General features: G+C 38.4%; 1 protein-coding gene across 24 annotated transcripts in view; it reads right to left on the bottom strand.

Moving 5' to 3' along the window:
* Positions 1-24,336, bottom strand: part of ANK2 (ankyrin 2) — a 710,689-nt gene that overhangs the window by 14,452 nt on the left and 671,901 nt on the right. For 19 of the 24 annotated variants that reach the window (XM_060105174.1, XM_060105137.1, XM_060105190.1 and 16 more), the window contains 7 exons: positions 23,192-23,317; positions 20,898-21,020; positions 18,878-18,910; positions 16,920-16,941; positions 6,108-6,182; positions 3,816-3,947; positions 2,409-2,552 (listed from right to left, as the gene is read on the bottom strand). In XM_060105174.1, coding sequence (XP_059961157.1) covers positions 2,409-2,552; positions 3,816-3,947; positions 6,108-6,182; positions 16,920-16,941; positions 18,878-18,910; positions 20,898-21,020; positions 23,192-23,317 — 655 coding nt within the window. Of the gene's footprint in view, positions 1-2,408; positions 2,553-3,815; positions 3,948-6,107; positions 6,183-7,720; positions 13,982-16,919; positions 16,942-18,877; positions 18,911-20,897; positions 21,021-23,191; positions 23,318-24,336 lie in introns of all 24 variants that reach the window. The other 5 variants (XM_060105172.1, XM_060105223.1, XM_060105184.1 and 2 more) reach the window with 2 other exon arrangements.

The raw sequence follows: 24,336 nt of genomic DNA, 5'->3' as shown, positions 1-24,336 counted from the left end.
GCCTAAAGATAGGCAGGTATCAACTGCGACAGTTGAGGCATAAATCTACATGATAAGAAGAGCATCAATAATAATAAGAATAAATAGCTAACACATTCTGAATATTTACTATGTGTCAGGCAACATTCTAGGTGCTTTGCAAGTATTAACTTGTATTAAACAACACTCTGAGGTTAGTACTCTTTTGATGAAGGGTCTCTTAGGCCAAGCTAAGGAATTTCATATAGCAAGGGCAATAAGGTGTCACTGAAAAACTTTCAGCAGAGGTGTGATTGACCTTCATCTATCTAGTTATTCACTCAGTAGATATATATTGAGTATCAACACTGTAGTAGGTGCTGTTATGCTGGATACATAGCAGTGAACAAAACAGAAGAGGCTTCTGGCCTGACTGAACTTGCATTTCTGCAGATTCATATTTCTGAAACCAGGGTAAAGGTACAAAGAAAAGAGGGTCAGTTTTTTAGATAGATTTGTCAGAAAAGGCTCCTCTTAGGAGCTGATGCTTGAGCAGAGGCCTGAATAAAGTGAGAGAAAAAGGTACCTGGTGATCTTAGGGAAGAAAACTACAGAATGCAGGGAAGAGGAAGCACCAGAGCCTGGAAGCCTGAGAAGGTGTAGGGTGCCCAGGGCACAGCCCAGAGACCAGGTGTCTGGGACTTGGGAAAGAGGGAGAGAGATGGGAGATGGGCCGAGCTATGAGGCTCTTGCTGAACAGTAATACATGCCATCATGTAAACCTATGGAAAGTAAGCTGCAGAAAGACATTGAGGAAGACTGTCCTATAAAATAAGAAAATAAAAAAAAAAAACAAGAAGAGAGGTTATCATGGAAAGTGAGTGAAGAAAATGTCTTAAGAAGAAGGGATTAATTTTCTGTGTCAAATGTTAAGAAGAGGTAAAGGAAGATGAAGACTGAGAATGGCTCAGTGCATTTGGCAATGAGGAAACAATTGGTTAATTTTGCAAGATTTTTTTCTGTTGAGTGGTGATGACAAAACCTGACTTGTGTGGATTCTAGAGACAGTTCTAGAGAGAAGGGAAGAGAGAAAGTAGAGAGTGGTGACAGAAAAGTTAGACTATTCTTTTGAAGAGATTTCCCATGAAATGGATGGAGAAACAGAGCAGTCATACAGGGGAGCATATTGGGTGAAATGAGTTATTTGCTTTGCTTTGTTTTTAAAGCTGGGATCTATTAAAGCACGTTTCAGTGCTGCTGACAATGTTCTAGTTGTAGGAGCCAGAGTGGGTGATTACAGGAGTGAAGTCAATAGCTGGTAAAAGGGGATGAGATCCAGTACAAAAGAAGAGATGATGGCTTTAGCAAAGGAAGACCATTTCATACAGCAGGGAAGGTAGAGTATAAGCACTGAGATGCACTTAGGTTGAGAGACTTTGTGGTGAAAGAACATGGACATTTGCTTACAGGTATTCCTATTTTTTTCTAAGGAATATGAAGTATGGTCATCAGGTTGGAATAAATAAAAAGAAGAGTAATGTTGGAGGCTTGAAACAAGAGAAAGTGTAAAAATAGCAATGAGACAGAGAGAAGGAGAAAGAATGGGAGTGAGTGAGCATGGAAGTGAATGAGGGTGGATTCGAGAAACTTTAATACTGAAAAGGGGGTAGGACCAATGACTAGAGGTCCAGTGGGTTTGCAGAATTATTGTGTAGAAGTAAAAGAGGATGTAAGTATAATGCTTCAAGTTAGGACTTGGAAGTAGTACAGTCACTGATAATGATTTAGTTTGGGTTGTGGGCACAGAAATGGGTCACTAAGGCAGAGTAAAAGACACAAGTATCAGAAGTGCCATCAAGGAGCTGAGGAAAGGGCACTGGATGGATCATCCATGTTGATGGCTGTTATGGACTGAATGTTTGGGTGCCCTTCAAATTCATATGTTGAAACCCTAGTCCCAACGTGATGGTATTCAGAGGTGGTAACCCTGCGAGGTAATTAGGTCATGAGGGTGGAGCCCTCATGAATGGGACTGGCACCCTTATAAGAAGAGGTCAGAGGGCTAGCTATTTCTCTGTCCCCTATGTAAGGACAGAGCAAGAAGACAACCATGTACGATCTAGAATAGGGCCCTCACCAGAACACAGCCATGCTATCACCCTGATCTTGAATTTCCAGTTTTCAGAACTGTGAGAAACAAATTTCTGTTGTTTAAGCTACCCAGTTCATGGTATTTTGTTATAGCAAACTGTCTCACGCTGACTGAGACAATGATGAAATAACAAAGAATGAGAGGGATGGGGGCACCTAAAATGGGCAGGGAATTCTCAGGAGAAGAACGTATCAGCAAAGTCCATGGTCGACGCTCTGAAAAAAGGAAGACAGTGGGTCCAGCTGCCTGAATTAACCATACATCATAGACACTCATACATGTACACAAATTGTCTGACCTTCACTATGATCCAGTGTAATGGTCTGTTCAATCTCTGCATAGCTATGACTGATGTGCTCCTGGAGAGGCTCTGTGCTGGTCTCCATGAGATGAACAATATCCATTCGGTTGATCTTGGTGAGACATTCAATGAGACTGGTATCTGGGATATTAGAGAAAAACTATTTATTACATCTAAGGGCTATTCTTTTAAAAATCTCTTTCATTTAGTTGCCTTACTGAATTTTTTTGGTGATATATTTTAAGCATAGGAAAAATTTACTAAAATTTTGATGTTTGTACAAAAAACAACTGAAGCCCAATTAAGGGTCTTTGTAAAAGTAAGCAAACAAACAAGACCTATGTACCAAGTGGGTGACACAGCATGGGCATAAGCCCTAAAAGTAGAGTTGCTAGATAACACATAGGACACCCTGTCAAATGTGAATTTTAGATAAGAAACTAATTTTTTTTTAGTAAAAGTATATCCCCAATATTGCGTAGGATATACTAGAAAAGTATCTGTTGACTACCTGAAATTTAAATTTAACTGGGTGCTCTCAATTTTTATTTGCTAAATCTGGCAATCCTACCTAGAATAATGGTAAGAGAAAGAAAGATAAATGTGGGCTAGATGTAAATAAGGGAGGTCTCTAGGTAGGTCTTCAAAGAAGCATTAAACAAAGTGGCAAACTTAGACCAGCTGAGGGATAAGAAGTAGTTATGTTCTGTATCACTTCCCATTTTATTTGATGTGGTCAGAATATCATATATAAATCATTATGTAGAATATCTACTTGACATTTTCCCCCATTTTATTTTATTTTATTTATTTATTTATTTAATTTTCTTTTTGTGGTACGCGGGCCTCTCACTGTTGTGGCCTCTCCCGTTGCGGTGCACAGGCTCCAGACGCGCAGGCTCAGCAGCCATGCCTCACGGGCCCAGCCGCTCAGCGGCATGTGGGATCCTCCCAGACCTGGGCATGAACCCGTGTCCCCTGCATCAGCAGGCAGACTCTCAACCACTGCACCACCAGGGAAGCCCCCCCCATTTTAGTTATTTAGGAGTAAAGGAAGCAGGAACTGAATGTAATGCACCATCAACAAGACAATTGCTAATAAAGCAAGTGTGTCTGCTGTCAATACATAGAAAATTTTAGGACTTTAATAACTTTCCTGTTAGCAGCCAGTGCTAGTATCACTTTCCACTAGTTAATGCTGTTCAAAGGAACACAGTACAAGAATTTTTATGCAACATGCCTATTTGAGAAATGTTACAGCTTCTTCTCATTTGCTTACAGTAGCACTTCAGGTTGATGGCACCTGTCATTTTATCTTTTTACTGAATTTGCATAAAACGTTTGTTGAACAAGACTTTTTTCTACCTCCAGCCTATTGCCTTTTACATATAGCTCTCCACCTACCTGTCGCATGTTTCCCATCCCTTTCTAGCCAGTACTTCAAAAGTGCATGACTCTGGTCTTGGAGGGAGTTAGGGTTCTCAATTCGAATTTGATGAATTTGTTCCTCAGTGAAATCCAGTTCTCTTGCTAATTCTAAAAGAGAAAATACTCCTTTGTAAATACATTAACTTCATAGTTTGAGTCTCTACACCTTGCATTGTGATTTTGTAAATGATGTGTTCTTTGTATTGCTGTAACAGAGTTCCTTTATTTTTTCCTACTTATTAGAAATGACTCACGTATACCTTTGTTCTTCTAGCACTAACTGCAGATATTTTCCTTAAATTTGGGTATAGAATTGATCACTGTCATAGTGGCAATAGTAAGTTTGAGGCAATGGTGATAAAATATGTAAATTCAGGACCATTTAATTCCAAAATTTGGAAGAGACCATTAATACTGGCTTATACTCTTAACCAAGACAATGGAAAATAAATGACTGAAAACAGTAGAAAGAGACAATGTCTCACTTTTAATCATAATTAGGGGACTTGCAAATACTATAAATTCTGTTTCTGGGTACTTGGATAAATACTGGTTGTAGCTATATTATGGTGGTTGGATAAACTCCTTTCTGTGATTTGATGTCACATAAATAAAAGGTCTGGGAAGGATTAACTGACCTAGGGAAGAAACCTCAAAGTTTTCCTTTAAAGTCTACCATTAACATTCTATATGGTTGCTTATACATTGAGGTGTGTGTGCATGCACACACACGTGTGTGTGTGTGTGTGTGTGTGTGAATGAGGTGTCCTTTTTGGAGGGCAATTTGCCAATATCTTTCAAAATTAAAAATATACATATATTTACGCAGCTTTTTGCCTTCTAGGAATATGCCCTATAGAAACACCCACAAAAATCTATCGGTGCACAAAGATATCTACTGCCACTAACAGGAAACAACCTAAGTAGCCATCAACAAAGGCCATTGATAAAATTATGGTACCTCCATACAGTGGAATTAAATAGCCATTTAAAAGAATGCCATAGATATTTCTATGCTGATGGAGTATTTATGAAGATTACTGTTAAGTAAAATTTTGCTTATTTTTAAATAATAAGCATAGATGTGGGCACTGCAGATGTTTTTCTAAATACATGAGAAAATGTTAGCAGTTACCTTTGAGGAAAGGGGCTCAAAGACGAGATGTAGGTGTGAAAGACTTATTTACTTTTCATCTTATACCATTCAGTGTGATTGTAAGGTTTGAATTTTCACCAACTATAATAGATATTATGTTTAATATATACACTCATAAATACTTAAGAAGCAAAATAAATAATTCTGAATGCTACCTACTTAGTCAGTCAATCAGGGATATTTTGATACCCTTCCTTCCCCTAAATCCCTCAATTAAATAAATCTGCTCAGTATTTTTAAATTACTTTAAAATGCTTTAGTCATTTATTCTACATTATCAATTATCTTTGTTAAGGATATTATGACTCCTATCTCCTTTTCATACCAAATTTTTAAGAAACTGAAAGGAGATTAATATTAACTTTAAACTGCTTGTTTCAATTAAGTAGTCACAAGTGACATAAAAGGAAGTCAGACCAAACAAACAAACAAAAACAGAAAAAAGAAAAAAATCCAGTTGGACAATCTTGCTTTAATGTTAAATAGCAGGAAACATGAAAGGGTATAGCTTTTAAAACCTATGACTCATGATTTGTAAATAAACCATATTGATTTTAGAATTCACTTTCCATTAAAAAATTATTTAACATACAATTTCTAAACTGAAACATACCCATCTCTCAGAAAATTATTAAACATCTCATTCATATGTACTTAAACATTCATCTGAAGTAAATTTTAGTACTGTTCAGGATGAAGATATCTGATTCAAGGTATCTAAAACAAGGAGCCCTGGTTGAATCTCAAATTAAATTTTATGACAATTACAACTAACAATGGTTTTGAAACACAATAATCTCCCCAAAGTTTAGATATCCACAGCTCCCAAAGGAGGGTAGTGGGGCTTGTTATATTCTCAAAATCTCTTAATGTAAAGTTTTATTATTCAAAATGCCAGAGACAATAAAGGCCTGCCCTGGTTCACACAGTGAGTTAATGCAGACCCTGGATTTTCTAGTTCATAGTATCATTCTTTTCACTATTCCATGTGGTCTTCCTCAAGGAAAGAAAAAAAAATAACTTTTTTCATTGTTAATGACAGTTGGCTGATGCAACAATGTCATTTAAACTAAGCAGGTTTTGTTGAAAAAAATGGGTCACACTCATTTTACCTGTCCAGCTGAAACCAAGGTGATCAGCAATATAAGCCAGCCTTTCCTCAATCCGTTCCTGCTCATCCTGTTGATCTACAGAAGGTCAAAAACAGAATGGCCAAAGGTTGTCCATGACAGGAGAGGAACCACAATACTGGTCATCCAAAGAAAGGCAGTAAATTGTCCAAATATTTGATTATAGCACAAATTAACTATTACATTTTAAATCATATTAAATTGTGTGTTTGCCTGATTTCTGGAATGGAATGGGGAATAAATGTAATAAAAATCATGAAAACCATCTGCTTCCATATCTCTTTAATCAAGACTAGTCACTGGACATAATTATATAAGTTATTGATTTTTATTAATCTTAGGACTTTCCTCTTAAAATTATCTGAGAGGATACTGCCCACCCGAAGAGAATCATCTAGCTCATCAAACACCAGAAAAATCATAAATGGGATGGAGAAATGGAGTAATTGGTTAGGACCTCCTATTATTGCCTGTGGCAGTATAAGATCACTTCTGGGTCATGTTGCAAAGAAATCACATCCAAGATTCACAAGAGACCAAGATCATGGGTTGATCAGACCATCCTGGCTTTTTTCAGTATGGCCAGAAACAACGTTTGTCTTGGTCCTGGTAACCTTGGAAGAAGGAAGAATGAAGTGTATGTATATGTATGTGTATGTTATATTAGTGTGTATATATGTCTTTTGGGCAAAGTTTCTGTCTGCTTGCTACTAAGTAAGCTCATATAATACTCCCACAGACTATAATTTTCCCTTTGATTTTTAACCCCCATTAATTGATGGGCAGCATTTTAGGTCATGGTCATTTTTTTATAACACAAATTTAAGAATACTAGTCTTTATTGTAGAGATATTGGAAGACCAGAGGCTACTTCTCAAAGCCATCCATGGTTTCCTTTTTTTATAATTCAAAGAGCCATCATCCCCTCATAGTCAACTTAAATCATGCAAAGTTTGAGTTTTTGTTGTCTGCCACATCTAATCAGAGTCCATTCTCCATTCATCTGCCACATAAATGAAAAGCATGTTTTTACCTTATGATTGTTTGCTTAAAATGTTTACCAATGGTATCTGAAATCCAACCTTTCTGAATCAAAAACAAATCCTCAACAATTAGAATTTCATGGTATGTGAAATCTTCTTGTGCAAATGGCTTCCTAATCATTAAAAAATTGTTAAGTACTTATTAAAGTACTCAAAGGTAATTAGAAAAAGCAATGAATCTTCATAATAGGAAACAAAACCAAATATATCCATATACTTAATTTAAGGCTAAGCCTGGAACATCAGAACAACAAAACTCAAAGCTTGCATGGCCTCACGTGCAGCAGTTAGAGAAAAGGCAAGATCCCCATTGCCTGTTGATCATGTTTATGTTTTCCATAAGCATTCTTATTACTCAATCTTGAGATTGTTTCCACAGACAAGAGTATACAGAGAAAGCACAAAACACAAAGGGCTTACACAAACATAGTAACCACTACAGAAAGCTTAAAGAAAATGAGACACAAATCACCAAATAAAACAGACACACACAAAAACTATATCAAATTTATGACATGCGTAGCACAGGGAATCCCAGTGGCTGGCAAATACCTTCAGCATGGTCATGGCCATTTTCATCAGGGATGCGTTCAATCAGAGTCTCAATGGACTCATCCCAAATGGGCCTTGTGTCAAAGATGTCCTCAGGAATTGAGTTCTCGGTCTCAACAGGTGGCAGATTTTCAATTACTGAAACTTCCAGGGCACTACTACTTTCGTCATCTGAAACTAACTCCTGTTCCCTTTCTGACTGTGTAAGTCTATCCACTAACTTGGAAGCCTCATCACTAATCTCCTCAAAGAATTCTATGGAGTTCCTGTAAAGGTCAAAGAAATGCTCCTTATTTTCTTTTGTGGGGCTCGTGGGCCCCCTGCAGGAAGATGTGGTGCTTTTGCTCTTTACTGGCAATCGGGATGCAAATATCTTTGGTTTTGTGGCCCCTTCCTCTGATTCTAACTCAAGCTCCTCTGCCCACTCTGTGCTTTCTGTTTCTGTCTCAATGTAACTTCTAGTTTTTACTGGACATTTGGTCTTTGCGTCCAAACTGGCATCAGATTCAGGTTTGCTTCTATTACTTGGCTCTCTGCTTGTCATGTCCTGTCCCTGAGGAGGCTCTGTTTTCTGTAGAGACAGGTCTAGATGCGAAGGCTGCTGCTCGACTCTTTGGACGGGCACTTTCGTGGGGATTTTAGACTTTGGTTTTGTTTCATCCTCTTTACTTTCCTCATTCAGGCTGGGTAGAAAATCTTCAGAAAGGGAGCTCTCATACTCCACAGATGGAGGTGCTGGGGTTGAAGTGGGTATAGTCCTTACAGGGATTTTGGATCTGCTTTCAGTAGAAGGCACATTCTCCATGGGTGCAGTAGGGATTTCAATGACTGATTTCTGTTCCTCTGGGGATGAATCGGGAGAATCATCACCCCGATCTGCATATACAGACCTAGTGACAGTGGAAAAATCTAACTGAACTTGTCCAACTGGTTTAGGGGAGTCGGGGCAAGCTGTCTGCTTCACACTGGACAGGGGAGGTGTGTCACCCATTCCCATGGCGGGGAGGTCCTCAGCTCCCGAAGAAGTTGCCTCTTTCACTGATGTTTCAATGGAGGCTGAAATCCCCATTTGGGAGTTAAGTGGAGCATCTGAAGCGTGTATTTCTTCTACTTCCTCACTCAGGTCATCTGGGAGTAGCTCTGCTTCATCATCCACTGTTTCTTTCGATTCTAAGAGTGCTAATGACTCAGCTGATGTCTCCAGCTGTAGAGGCTCAGCACCAGTACCCCCCTCTCTCATGTCTTCAGAGAGAGTCTCTTCCCTGGATTCTTGCCCAATTTGGAAAAAGTGAAAACTTTCATCTGCATAGGACCTTTTGGTCATATCAATGGCACCACTTCGGGTCATCTCAAACAATTTTCCTTCCTGAAAGAGAAATGGATTTTGCTCACTGGTTGGGGTCCCCTCTTCAGTTGGGGTCCTAGCAGGAGTGGTGTCAGGGGTGGTACCCTGCGATTGTCTGTCTACCATCAAACCAAATATCTTCTGTTCTTCCTCTTTCACTCGAGCCTCAAAGGCTTCATCATCCTCACGGATTTCACTCCAGGAATCAGAATCCACATCAGTTTTTGTGATGATGACTTTGCTTCTCTGTTCACCAGCAACTGTTGATGTACTTGGTACAGTTGGCTCTAAAGATGAGGAGGCTCTATCCGACTGCATTTCGCCCAAGGTACTTTCTTGTTTGGGTCCTATGTCCAGGTTCTGGTCCTCAAAATTAGATTCTTCACTTGAAACAGTTCTTCCAGAGGAGCTTGTCACTTCTACGTCTTCAGTGGAGGATGTGATGGTAACAGAATACACTTCAGAAGAGTGAAAACTTGTGTGTCTTGTATCTGTTTGGGTTTTGCTTTCTTCACTAGAGAAAAAAGATTGGGAAGGAACATTTTCATAAGGGCTTATGATTTGAGGGTCAGAGATTTCATCAGTGTCCGCTGGGTCAGATACTGGAACATCCAAGGACGATCTATCAGTTTGAGTAGTAATGGATGGGTCTCGAGTGGACCAGTCCTCCGGTAAGCTCTCAAAAGCTTGGGCAGGTTTTGTGACCTCCATTTTTGTAGCAGAAGATGTAGAGACTGTGTCTTCATCTAATTCTTTTGCTTCAGATGCTGGACAATGATGCAAAGAGGACAAAGATGAAGAGCTTTCACTGGGGCAATCTACTTGTGGAGATTTGACTCCAGAAACATCAAGCTCTTCTTCTGCATCTTTTTCAGCAGTGTCTTGGAGAGCTAATGATTCCTTATGGATAACTAGCTGCTCACTGACGTCATCACCAGTGGAACTGCGGAGACCTGAAGAGACTGGGGTGGCTGAGCCACTGGGACTCCCTGCTTCATACCCATGGTCATCACAAATTTTTTGTTGATCAGCATCTCTGTTTAGATCATCATAAGACATCTCTGGGCCATCAGTAGAAATAGTATAACTGTCTTCAGGTAAATGAGATTCACGATCTTTTTCTTCCTCTGATTTACCTGAATCTTCCTGAGTATCTTCACTCATCTTAAAAGTATATTGTTTGGAAACGACAGGCTGGAATTGTACTTCTTCAGGACTGGAATTTGAGTCTATGCTGGATGGAAGTGGGGAAGGGGGTTGCACTTGAATAACTGGCTCTGATAAGAGGCCTGAGTCATCACCTTTTTCCAGCTGTGTCAACTCAGGTTCACTTTCTGAGGAGGAAGAAGCCTTTCTGCCCTCTGATGTTACAACCACAGGGACATCGCTTTCATCCTCTACACTCTCCGTGTGTTTTGTTTCATCCATGTCTGCTGAACACTCAACATCTGCATCAGAGGATGAAGAAGATTCTTCTTGCTTGGGTTCTCTTTTGTAGTCCCTTTTCTGCTTTGCTTCTTGTTCAAGTTCATCAAACATTTTGATTTTGGTTACCATTTTAAACATTTCCTCTTCAGGTGTGAACCTCTTTCTCTCCCCATTTTCTGAGTCATCCTCCTCTGCACATTCAGGAATCACAGCTGGTTTTGGGGTGCCTGCATCTGTAGTTTTGGGTGTGACCTCATAGCTAACTTCTTCGGAGCTGGGGGTGTCAGGGGAAAGGGGGCTCTTCCCTGAGCTCTCCATGAGTGACGTCTGCTCAAGGCTGTCATCCTCAGCACTGCCGTCCGGGTCTCGGAGCAGCCGGGACCGCATAGAGGCCACTTCCGTGAAGAGTTCTGTTTTGGCAACAGCTGAAGGAAGAGGAAAGTGACTCGGCAGAATTCCAGCCTTCATCTTTGGTTCAACAGGGCTGCTTTCAAGAGAATCATGGCAAGGGGATTCTTTCAGAGGACTCGGTTCCAGAGAATCCGGAGTTTTGTGTGAGGAGTTATCCTCCAGCACTGGGCTGGCTTCCAGGGAGTCTTTGTGGCTCACTGTGAAGGATTCATCAGCCCCAGGGCTGAGGACCTCACTATCACGGTTAGGGAGTGCAAGTTCTAACCCTTGGGGACTTCTAATGACTCCCTGGGGCTTTGATTCAGCCCTTGGACCTGTCTTTACAGCAGCATCGAGCAGAGGCAAGGCCTTTGTCTCATCTGAGGGCTTGGTGGCTATGGATTCCTGAGCTTCAGTATCAGTTTGTGTCTCATGGGCTGAACTAACATATTTAAGTGGACCTTCATCACAGGACACTTCCTCAGTCAGTCCTTCGGATGTTTCTTTTGCTAATGATACACCTTGACTGCCAAGGCCGTCACCTTCTTGTGGGGGGCACGTGTCTTTGGAAGGGTCTAGGGTGACCTCCTTCAGCAAACACTCAGCAGAGGGCTCTGTGCCCCCCGTGACTGCAGCATCTTGCCCTTCAGAACCATCAGTAATGTCTTTGGTTGAGGGATGTCCTTTTTCGGAATGAATTTCTGGTGGTGTTTTTAACTTGGTAGTTTCCTTTGTTTCCCCAATTTGCTCCTCCCTTTTCTTTGGTGAGAAAGAAAGGCTTTCTGGGCTTGTCTCAGGGGTCTCTGCTAGGCCCTCATGCTTATAGCTTTCTTCTGAACTAATCTGAGGGGTCCCTTCCATCAGGCTGCCACATGGAGAACCTGCTACCCCCTCCTGCTTCAGGCTTTCAGAACTGCCATGTAAGGCACCACTCTGTAAAGACAGGGCTGGGAGGAACTCATCTTTCATGTAATCTAGTGGGAATGTTGTGTTGAAAGGACTAGTGAGCACTTGGTCTAAGTGAAGCTGCGCCTTCTCAGTCTCTTCACTCAGGCGGAACTGTTGGTATTTGTCATTGTCTTCCAGTTCCTGCTTAATGACATCAGAAAAGTCAGTGGAGGTTTTCCTGTCTGGGCTGATCTGGAGATCCATGTCTCCCTGTTCATCAGCCAGCTTTTCTTTGGGGACTTCACTATCTTTATGGCTTTCTTCTTCAGGTGCTGGCTGAACAGGTTCAGGTGTTTTGTGGTTGACCGCTTTCTCCTTTTCTTCAGCTACGTCTTCTCTCTTTAACCCTACGGAGGAAGCACGGACTGCTCTTCTGGATTCTGAAGGTCCCGTGACCAGGAATCTCGGGCCTCGTTTGATTGTCTGACTCTCTGTTTTCTGCGTTTCTCTCGGGGTTACTATCTGCCCCTTTTCTTTTTCTACCCGAACTTTGCTTTTTTCTTGTGGCTGTTTTGGTTTTGCTGATTTGTGCTCAAAGAGTCCAGTCTTATGTTTAGATGGGTCCTGACCTGACTGGAAAGCTTTCATCAACTCCCGAACAGACATTGTCTCCTCGATTCTTTCTGTTTTTGAGGTGGGGGAGACAGGTGGTTGCTTGTCTGTTTTCCCAGAAGGTGACACAGGCAGGTGCTTCTCAGTTTTCCCAGAGGTTGAGACAGGGGAATGCTTTTCCATTCTTCCAGCTGGTGATACAAGCAAGCGTTTCTCTATTCTGCCAGGTGACACTGGTGGATGTTTCTCTGTTCTCCCAGAGGGCGAGCTGGGTGGGCGTTTGTCTGTCTTACCTGAAGGCAAAACAGGTGGGTGTCTTTCTGTTTTTGTAGAGGAGGATACAGGGGAGTGTCTTTCAGTTTTTGCGGAGGGTGACAAGGGTGAGTGTTTCTCAGTTTTACTTGATGATGACACAGGTGAGTGCTTTTCAGTTTTTGCGGAGGGTGACAAGGGTGAGTGTTTCTCGGTTTTACTCACTGGTGATACTGGAGGGTGTCTCTCAGTTTTTGCAGAAGAGGAAAGAGAAGAGTGTCTTTCTGTTTTCAAGGAGGGTGACACTGGCGCATGTCTCTCGGACTTCAGAGAGGGGGATGCAGCTAGATGTGTCCTTTGTGTTATCTTTTTTGGTACATCTTCTTTGCCTTTGACTCTGACAGGCAACTTGCTTCGCCCTTTCTGTTCATCTTCCACTCGTTTTTGAAGGGCCTTCACCTTGTCTTTTATGGAACCAATGGGAGTTTCTTCTATCAAAGGTGACGTAACTTTTACAGGGGGAAGAGGCTCGGGGGCTAAACCTGGGTCCTCATCTAATGACTCTTCTGAACTACCTTTTTTAAGTTCAGTTTTTTCTGCACTAGCTTGTGAACTATCCTCTTTTTGTTTTTGTTTTTCTTTTAATTTCCTTCTCACTGGCTTCTTTATGGCCAGGCTTGGTTTGGGCTGTTTCTGTGTACTCTGTGTCTCCTCTGAAGATGCTTCTTTATCTTTCCCTTTGCTTTCAGAGCTCCTGCAAGGACCCAGAGCCTCATGTTTCTCCCCTGCCAGATCTTGCACTGTCTGTGGTGGCTCTTTATGAGGAGACACGTAGGAATTTAGATCCTCAGTAAGGTAGTTCACTAGCCCTGTTGAGTCTTTCTCTACTTTTACTTTGGTCTCTTTCTCTATTCTAACTTCTGCACATGGGTATTCGGTGATTTCTAAAGATGCTTTTTGCTTAGCCTCCTCTATTTCCTCATCACTGACAATAACCCATTCCTCTTCTACTAATTCTCTCTCTGGCTGAGACCTTGGCACACTGTCTTCATCTCTCATGCAGGTTCCACTTCTCAGGATTTTGTTCACCTTCTCTAAGTCCTCTTTAACTCTTTCAACAATTTCAAAAGGCTCCCCTGGCTCTTCCTCAGCAGCCTTCACCAGCTCCTTCACTTTCAGGGGACCTGCCCTATCAGATCCATCTGTTGTCAAGATGGCAGTCATTTTGATCAAATCTTGTTTCATCTCAGAAACTTCAGAGAGCAAGTCCGGACTTGCTAGGACAGGAACTTCATTAACCAGGTGACTTTTCAGGACAGATGTTTCTGTAGATTCTGTCTCATCATCTTTGATGTGAATGAAAAAACATTGAAAGTAAAATGGAAATCAAAAAAGATATTGGCAAATGTAATCAGGACTGAAACGACACAGTGTCTTTTCCTGTCGTGGCGGGTGGAACAACAAAAATGGGCTGGGAATGGTGGATCCACAAGGTCTCAGGATACAAAAGCAAAGCAAGGCTAACGGAAAAAAAACTGAAAAGGAAAAATGAGCAGGAAATAACTTGCTTAATTTTCTCACTTGTAGCACATCCACACATACAACAAAACTGTAACAAATAATCAAGACACACAAAACAAAGAACGAACGCAGTGAAATTACACAGAGATATCTCAAGATTGTTCAGATGTTACAGATCAATGTTGAAAAAAGATGAACATGGGAAAAAAAGGAAAAAAGCATTAGAAATTGCAGAAAGTTGATTTCCTCTAGGAGAAAGCCAGTAGTAGCAAACTCAGAATATCGTCTAGTGATGCATAGACATTATTTAATCATACAAAAATCTGGAATTCAGTATGTTTAGTTCTGCCAATATACAATGACTATATAAAATATATCTGAATCAGCTGCAAACCGGCATTTCATCTAAGGGAAATTCACACTAACAACAAAACAAACAGTCTTGTGCTGAGAGGCATGGTCCTTTCCTTGGAGCAACCTCCTTGTTTAGACACGTAATGGACAGACCAAGGAGGGAAAGAAAGGAAAGGAAAGAAAAACAACAAAAACAACGACTGTGATTAAACTTATATGTGAGTCCAAAGTTAAAATGTGATGCATGGCAACCCAAATCAGAGACAGTCACACAGGACACACGCACAGTTTATGTAAGCCAAGTTATTTCCATGCAAAGCAAAGGTGGAATAAAACTGGTGGGAGAGGTGGCCTTGCTGAAATGTGCAGGCAGGAGAATGGTAAGAAATTAGAACAAATATGGAAAACATTACTGTGGTGAAGCGTATTTACTTCCCTAAAAGTCCACATACAAGATGCTCGATGCAGTATGTTTAAGGCGTAGGTAGTTGGGGCTTGCATCCATTAAAGGCAAGGGGAAAAACAAACTCTTTTAGGATTTACTCATGAAAAGACCTTAGGAAAGAGTCCTTTCAACAGAGCCCTCCTTTGGAGATTATTTCATGCCTGGTTGAAGATTATTTTATGATTGTCTTTATACTAAAAGAAAGCCAAACATGAGTCTATATTTGAAACTTTTAAAGCAGTCACAATACCTGGGAGTCATTCAGGAGGATCTATGACATTATAGCAATATAGTAACTTTTTTAAAATGATTGAGCCAGATGGATGAATTTTTAATTCCTACTAGCTTGTATCCAAGGAACAAAGGCCCATTTAAATAAACATAATAGTCCCAGAGAAGAAAGTGGGATAATAAAATCTCTTTAAAAAAAGGAATTGGGCTTCCCTGGTGGCACAGTGGTTGAGAGTCCGCCTGCCGATGCAGGGGACACGGGTTTGTGCCCCGATCCGGGAAGATCCCACATGCCGTGGAGCGGCTAGACCCGTGAGCCATGGCCGTTGAGCCTGCACGTCCGGAGCCTGTGCTCCCCAATGGGAGAGGCCACAACAGTGAGAGGCCCGCGTACCGCAAAAAAAAAAAAAAAAAAAAAAGGAATTAATGAAGGCAATGATAATGTAAATTTTTTATAAACATAAATGCCTTCTCTTGAGAGAATCAGTATATGTTGAGGAGCTATACTACATGAAATGCAAATACAAAGATATATTAAACTAATCTATATCAATAGATTTGTTCAGATATAAAACAATGAAAACATCCAGAATTTCAAATATTCTAGTCCTGAATAATGATTTAACATGAGGGTAAGGAGACCCTCATTTAAAAGTATTTCAATAACTTAGCAGTAAATTACATTGTGCTAGGACTTCAAAAGAAGGGGGAAAAAAAAAAGCCTGAAGATTATTGCATAGGGCCTGATGACCATACTAAACATGGTTCTAAGTTTTCTCCTTTTGGGAATAGCACCCTGAAATACAGTGAATCAAAATAAATCTTAAAATGAATAAACATTAAAAATTAGATTTTTTCTAGAGCATTTGGGGCATAAAAGCAAGAAGGAAACCTGAAAAACTCAACTTCTTCCACATAAGAAGCTAGAGTCACCAGAAACAGTCCAACAAACTAAAAATTTAATTGAATGTTACAAACCTGAAATGAACTCTAAGATAGCTCTCTCAAAGTCTGTAAAGACCAGTTCTCTTTGTACTAGATTACGTTTAGGCTTTGAATCATTACTTAAAATTAGCATTATTACGACATACTGTTGTGATTAATAATTTCATCCAGGAGGTTTTAATTTTTGCTTCTCTGGTTCTTATTTTTTTCAGAAAGTTTTCACAAAAGTCCATTAGACCTCAGCCCTAGAAAAGTCAGTTATACTTCACCACAGTAAGAGGTGCAAGGGGTAGGGGTCGGGGTGGGGTGAGGGGAGAGTTAGCTTTAGCTGAAAACTATTAAGACAGTATCACTTTTGCAGGTGTAGCCTACATAAATAATGAGCTCTCTACTGATGTCAGTTGTTGCTTGATATAAAAAGTGATACTGCCACATCAGAGCTTAAAAAAAATGAGATGACAATATTATGCTAACAAATGGACAAAAACGGTAGGGTAGGTTTCTAAACAAGCATAACAGCAATAGCAGGGTTAACAGGGAGCTAAAAGAAAGTGAATGCTTAGATGAATAATCATTGCATTTTACTGCTAATTAGCTCGCAAATTAGATATATTCATAATTTAACTGGTCAAGCTGCTTTTCTAAATGAATATTAATGATTAATAAGGATAATATAAAAACATAATTATTATAGTGGTTAGTAATGGCAACTAGCTTGCATCTTGATTCATGCTTTTCTTTATTGTAGCCAGCTTTCAAACAAAACTCAATTTTATTTAAAATCTTACTTTTTTCTGATGTCATATCGATCTGAAAGAAAACATACATAAATTGAATGGTTACAAATAGCATCTTGCCTCACAGTCCCTGATGTGTATAGTAAGCTCCTATTTTATATACCTGGGAAATGCCATAAGCTAGAGGAAGGTCAGAGTAATTTGCTACCGGTCTTCCCTAGAGTCTCTGATTCTTATCCTAACTTTGCAAAAACAAATCTCCTTTCTAGACACTATGGGTGGAAAGTCCTTTCTAATATACTCCTGGGAAGGTATGATGCAGGTATGTTTGACGTTAGAAATACATATTATGGAAAAGGCCAGGAAAAAAGTGAAGTAGGTTTTAATCAGTAGGTATCAATTTAGTTGAGAGAAAGGAAAGAACAAACAGCATGCCAGGGTGTTACATTCTACAGAAGTAGTTTCATTATTAGTTATAAGCCAGAATTCCAAATCCTGAAAAGAATACAAACTGGATCTGTCGCCCTGAATAGTTCCTGAAAATACTCATTAGAAAAATCATAAGCCTAATGGAAGAACTCATTTGAACATAGCAAAGTTGGTTTCATAATTGTGTTGCTCTTTCAACAAGGTATGCACGTATCATTTTGAACACCTTGGGGATCGAGTCACCAACTACAGAAAGGAAATTGAATATGAGAGACAAAGAGTGACTGCACATTTGAGGGAAAAAAATGACTTCAGTCTTGTCGTAAGTTTATTGTGTATCTGGTTAGACATAGCAGGACAATGAGTCTATAATCACCCCTCTCATCCTGCCCCACTGCCTGGGTATCAGTAAAGAAGTGAATTCAGGGGCAGTCTATGAACTGATAAGGCCTTACATTTTAAGCTGGTGAGTACAAGGGTGTTTTTTATGTTTTTCTTTATGGTTTTCTAGTTTAAATCCAACAGAACAACATTAAAAAGTAAAATTAGTATATTTGACAACATTTACGTGCAACGAATAACAATTCCATTTGTCTATCTTAGAAAGAGGAAGCAATATGTTAATCAGTTAAGTGTAAGGACTTTTCCAATGATTTCTTTCATTTCTATGATAATGTTTGGGCATTTTCAGACCTTTATAAGGGAAACAAACACATACTTGCTTTGACTATCGAAGTAGGTATAATTCAAATGGCTATTTATTCAAGGTAACCTCTCTAAGGCTCATTTTCTTCATCTGTCACATATCATCTATGATATGATAGCACACAGCTCATAGGGTGATTGTGAGATCAGTGTTTGTGGGGTATGTGGAGCACTTAGTAAAGAATCTACCTTATAAGAAGTGCTCATTACATGTAGAGTTCTGCATTATAATATTAGTATAATCAAATGGATGAACTATATGCTCCTTAAAGTTTTGTATTTCAGTGGTTCTCAAACTTTTTGTTATTAACCCACCTTTACACTCCTAAAAAAATACTGAGGAGTCTGAAGAACTTCTGTTTATGTTTAACATATATAAATAAATATCTGTATTACAAATGAAAGCTGAGAATATACAAGAACCCAAGTATACACAATCACACATTCCAGAGTGTCAGGGTGATGATGTCATCACATGTAATGGAGCCTCTGGAAGACTCCTATGTAGCTTGTGAGGATATGGGAGCTAAAAGGCAAATAATGTCTCAGTACTATTAAGGAAAGAGTTTTGACCTCCAGGCGTCTCCCGACCAACCTTTGAGAACCACTGAGATAATGGTTTTGGTCTTCAGCTGTTGGTAGAGAAATCTATATTGTTGCATAAAGACAGGTAACAATTTATAGGGAAATTTTACTGTCCTCTGAAATCAGTCCATAAGATGAGAAAACAGGCTCAGAGAGGTTAAGTAAGATCATGACCCTTTAATTACTAAGGACAATGGTGTAACCCTTCTAAGACACAGGTAACCATGTGCTCTTATCAGTGGTTATAGCAATAACACAGCCATTAACAAGTGACAATGCCACACAATTACCTCTTCCTCCTGTTCTTGATCTGACTCTGATTCCTTGCCGCCCCAAGATGCCATGCAAGATGGAAAAAAGAGAGCAGGAAGAGTAGAGAGTATTTAGAAGAAAAGACAAGACTAAATACCCTGACAACAGATATCAATAGGTAAGCATACGTCAGCATACTTGTATTTTTTCTTACTAACAGTGTACAGAAAACAAGCACAAAAATTAAAGAAGATTGATTTATATGCAAATGTCTGTAGATTCAAGAGACAAAAGAACCAAGATTATAAATAGACCAATCTACTAGACAAAAGAACTAAAATTATAAATATACTAATTTCAGATGCTTGGTTACCAGCAGCCTCAAAGTTTGACATTTAATGGATTTGATGGCATATGTCTACAGAAATGGTGATGACAATATCTCAGCCATTACAGATATTGGCTAAAAATGTTAAAATCCACAAATAAACATATGGTGAAAATATTTTCAATACACAGGCAATATTTAGGAGTTCTATTATAATAAAGAGCTACTAAGTTCTAAAATATATCTGAACTATACACTGTTTGGCAATTTTTTCTTTTGTTTTGAGTTACTAAATGGAAAGTTGTCCTGGAACATCACAGCATTAATAACTGTGCCTGATACATCTTGACTTAGAAATAAAAAGTAATAATAAACTAAATGCTTTCTTTTATAGCACATTGAAAGCTCATTGAAATCAGAGACAAAGCTCATTCATCTTTACTTATCACTTAGGTGGATCGCCCCAGCAGTACATATTTCTTTGTGGTTCTTATTTAGTATTCTGCTTCAGTGACTCAAAAGTGATCAGCACTACAAACTCCAAAGTACATTCTGTACCATTGGAGCGCAATTACAGTACACTCACTGGATCAATATACCTATTCTACTGTATTCTAATTCTTGTAATAATATGTAAATTTATGTAAACAGATACTGGTATTTCATTTAATTTTTATCATTTAATAAGAATTTACAATGTTAAGCATGACACTACATGCTTATCTCTATGTGACTGATCTCTAATTTATAAGAATAATTAAGTAAGAAAAATATACTGTGGTGAATAAAAAGAAGTATAGGAAATGTTTTGTTTTGCAGGGTCAAGATTTAGGATTTTAAATATACTTCTACCTCTCCTCCAGGTCTCACCTGCCACTACTCACCCCACTTCCCAACCTCTAAAATTCACACTGATAACTTGCTATAACCTCCTGTAAATTGCCATGTGGGAGCTTTCCATTAAAAGGAAAGGGATACTGGTTAAATTTTTTTAAATAATAAATAAAGTTCTCCCCAACATTTAATTCATCCCCCTTGCCTTCTTTGATTTGATCAGAGTAATCAAAGAATTCTATAATGGGGAGAGGTTTGACTAGAAAGTAATACCTGTAGGTAGATTTGGGTCAAGAATTAATGAATTTTCCTTTCAACAATGTTTCAAATCTACTCCTATAACATGCGAGTATTTTATACACTAATCATGTTAAAATAGTTGAAAAATTAATTTGATGCTCCTAAAACAGCATAGGTTACAAGATGAACAAATAATTATTTTAGCAACAAGGTAAAATATCCTGTTGTTGCTCTGAATTTCTTAATACATAATCCACCTGTGAACTGGTAGTAAACTGAAGCTAATAGACTCATAAAGTTTTGGTAGGGTGAAATGTACTAGTATGGTGCCAGGAGGGCACATAAAAACAATAAGAAAGGCAAAGTGAATTATTTAATTTTTAAAAATTAGTCCAAAAAATTACATCTTAAATTTGAATTTTCTCTCTTCCATATCCAATATGTATTTACAGAAAATTTTCCATCAAAGTGAATTTAATGTGAAATAAGGTAGAGCTACTTTTTCCCTTACTTAAATGGAAAATAATAAATTGGACAGGGTATCAAAAATGACTGTTATATATGGTTGCATTCAGTGTCTTTGCTTTTATTTATTTTAAAGAATTTGAAAATCAAATCCTATACTCCCTGCATTGCACTACAGCAGATTACAATACCTTCGCATAAATTGGCAGAGTGATGTTTAAGTTGCAAATAGCTTGATGCACCAGGCCTCTTGTAGATTTTGGCTCTTTCATAAATGATAGTCGTCCACAAGGTTCCTGAGTTGTATCACGTACCTTGAACAAGAAAGACATACATGCTTCATCCATATGATGCACACTATTTATTTTAATGAGATGATACTCAAAAGAATCAGGAAAAATCATTAGATAATGCTAAATAAGGATTTGGAGGTGTTCCTTTTTCCCTTTCCTATTATCATTTAGAATGGTTAAAAAAATCATTTAGCTTAAAAAAATGTGGTAAAATATACATAACATAAAATTTACCATTTTCGTTTATACACTTACCATTTTCAAGCATACAATTCAGTGTCATGAAGCACAATCACAAAGTTGTGCAATCATCACTACTATGCAGAATTTTCCATCATCCCAAACAGCAACTCTGTACCCATTAAGCAGTAATTCCCCGTTCTACTCCTCCCCCAGCACCTAGTAACCTCTATTTAACCTTCTGTTGCTATAAATTTGCCCCTTCTATGTGCCTTGTATAGGTAGAGTTATACATTCACGTTGCAACATATATCAGAATTTCGTTCTTTTTAAAAATTTGTGTTAAATTATACATAAAACATTTCAACCATTTTTACATTCACAGTTTAGTAGCATTAAGTACATTCACACTGTTGTATAACTATTACCACCATGAATCTTCAGAATGTTTTCACCTTCACAAACTGAAACCGTTTCCATTAACTTCCCATTCCTTCCTTCCCCGATCCCCTGGTAACCACCATTCTATTTTCTGACTCTTCATTTGACTACTCTAGGTACCTCATATAAGTGGGAACATACAATATTTGTCTTTTGTGTCTGTTGAGCTAATTTCACTCATTTTAAGGCTGAATAATATTCCATTGTATGCATATACCACATTTTGTTTATCCATTCATCTGTGGATGGGTGTTTGGGATGTTTCCACCTTTTGACTACTGGGAAGATGCTGCTATGAACATTGCAAGTAACTGAGTCCCTGCTTTCAATTCTTCAGGAATTGCTGGATCATATGCTAATTCTATGTTTAACTTTTTGAGGAACTGCCATACTGCTTTCCACAGTGGCTGCACCATTTTACATTCCCACCAGCAATCAATGCATCAGGATCCCAATTTCTCCACATCCTTACCAACATTTGTTATTTTCTGTTTATTTGTCTGTTTGTTTTTGATAATAGCCAACCTAATGGGTATGGAGTGGGATCTCACTGTGGTTTTAGTTTGAATTTACTTAAGCTTTTGAGCATATTTTCATGTGCTTATTGGCCCTTTGTATATCTTGCTTGGAAAAATGTTTATTTAAGTCAATTTCCTATTTTTGTATTGTGTTGGTTATAAAATGACTTTTGCACATCAATAATATCAAATATTAGCACAATTATACAGCTGTTTGTGTTAAATGGATCCATTGCCCCTCAGCAGTTAGTGCTTAATGTGTGATCTGTAAGAGCCTTTCTTTAATCAGGCAAAACAACTGAACCAGAAATGGCACAATGAAAGCCTGTAGTAGAGACCTTGAGAAAACTTAACAGACTTATTAAAACTTAAATAGAATTATTACTTCAATTTCACAAATCTCTCAATCATATCCATTTTTGTCCCTCTTTAGAACTGGGAATCTAGGATAAAACTTGTATATGTTACTGTCAAATTCCTAACGTGGATTAATATTCCTAAAGAGTGACAACAAATTTATGGTACACTGAAGTGTCTCCATAAATGTTTGTTGAATGAATTTATGAAAGTATATCCAGTCTACAGCTCTATCTGGGATAATCTCTTAATAGATTAAGTGAGATCCTGGGTCTTTTGAGAGTTTTTATGACAAAAATTTGTCACTAAGAACTCTTTTGGTCTCTACAATTGTGAAATCACATGTTTTAAAAATTTAAGCACAAATATTTAAAAGAAATAATAGTAAAAAAAAAAAAGAGAGAGAGAGAGAGAGACTTCCCTTAAAATTTGGAAAAGAATGGCCAGTTTTTCTAATTAATGAATTGGCTATTTGTCCCTCATTCTTAGCCTTAAACATAGTCTATGACTAAAAATTAAGGTTGAATTTGAAATTTTTAAAAATGGTTGGTTTTATAGGACTTGAAAATTTTACGGAAATCGTTTAAAAAAATCACTGGAAATGACTGAAAAGCAAATATTTTCTTCTACTAAAGGAAGTCAAAGCTTTACTTGATCTTTAATTAAATGCATTACAAAGTTCCATGTATATATTACCTTGACAAAGAGAGGAAGTCTGTTTTCTTTGAAGGCAAAAAAACTGAATATATGATGTTGGCCACTCTTGGTTAATGGCACCAGGTTGCCAAAACAATCAACATAGATGGGTTTTCCTTCTAATACCTGGTGGAAATAGAGAAAAACAACACAGAACATAATAGCTGCAATTATTACTTGTTATTTACATGAAGAAGTGGTGGTATTATCTGGAATATTAAAATTCTTAAAATGTGCATACAGTAATCTTTAAACTCCTGACTGACATTTGGTCTTATCTGTGACAAAGCATGTACCAGCACTCCCTCTTCTTGCTAGTAATGGGAATCTTCAAATGCATAGTGGCATTTAATGTTAATGGTCTCATTTCTAATCCTCTAACATGTTACCTTCCCAAACCAATATATCTTTAAATCCTAAATTTAAATTTCTTTTTGACATCACAATGAGTCAGGTTACTTGAGTTCAGTACCCAAAGGCCCACAATGATGGAAAATTCTGAAATAAGAAAAAGTAATGTAGAAAAGCCCTGGATATCATACTTTCACATTTATACAAAGTATATACTTCCTGGACTGTTTTCTTCACTATTAAAGAATAATAAGAAAAAGAAAAAGAAATCAAATAAATATTCACCTCAAAAAATAATAACAAGGAAAGATAAAAACATATAAATTGCCATATTCATTTACATACTTTGGATTTATCAATGACATATAATTTTTCCCACAATAATCTTTTAAGAGTCCTTTTACCTCCTCACATACACTGAGACTATCCCAATTGAATAGGTCCAAACTGGCTAAAAATGACTGATTTTAGACCTTGACCTTCTAACTGATCAAGATGTCAACTGGTGGTCTTCCCTGGTGGCGCAGTGGTTGAGAGTCCGCCTGCCGATGCAGGGGACACGAGTTCGTGCCCCGGTCTGGGAAGATCCCACATGCCGCGGAGCGGCTGGGCCCATGAGCCATGGCCGTGAGCCTGCGCATCCGGAGCCTGTGCTCCGCAACGGGAGAGGCCACAGCAGTGAGAGGCCCGCGTACCATAAAAAAAAAATTAAAAAAAAATAAAAAAAAATAAAAGATGTCGACTGGTCTTTTTTTTTTTTGATGGCTCTATTTATGGTATACTATTTTAAATAT

This window comes from Mesoplodon densirostris, chromosome 1, assembly GCF_025265405.1.
Source record: "Mesoplodon densirostris isolate mMesDen1 chromosome 1, mMesDen1 primary haplotype, whole genome shotgun sequence".
NCBI lineage: Eukaryota > Metazoa > Chordata > Mammalia > Artiodactyla > Ziphiidae > Mesoplodon > Mesoplodon densirostris.
This window is presented reverse-complemented; position numbering and strand designations above follow the sequence as displayed.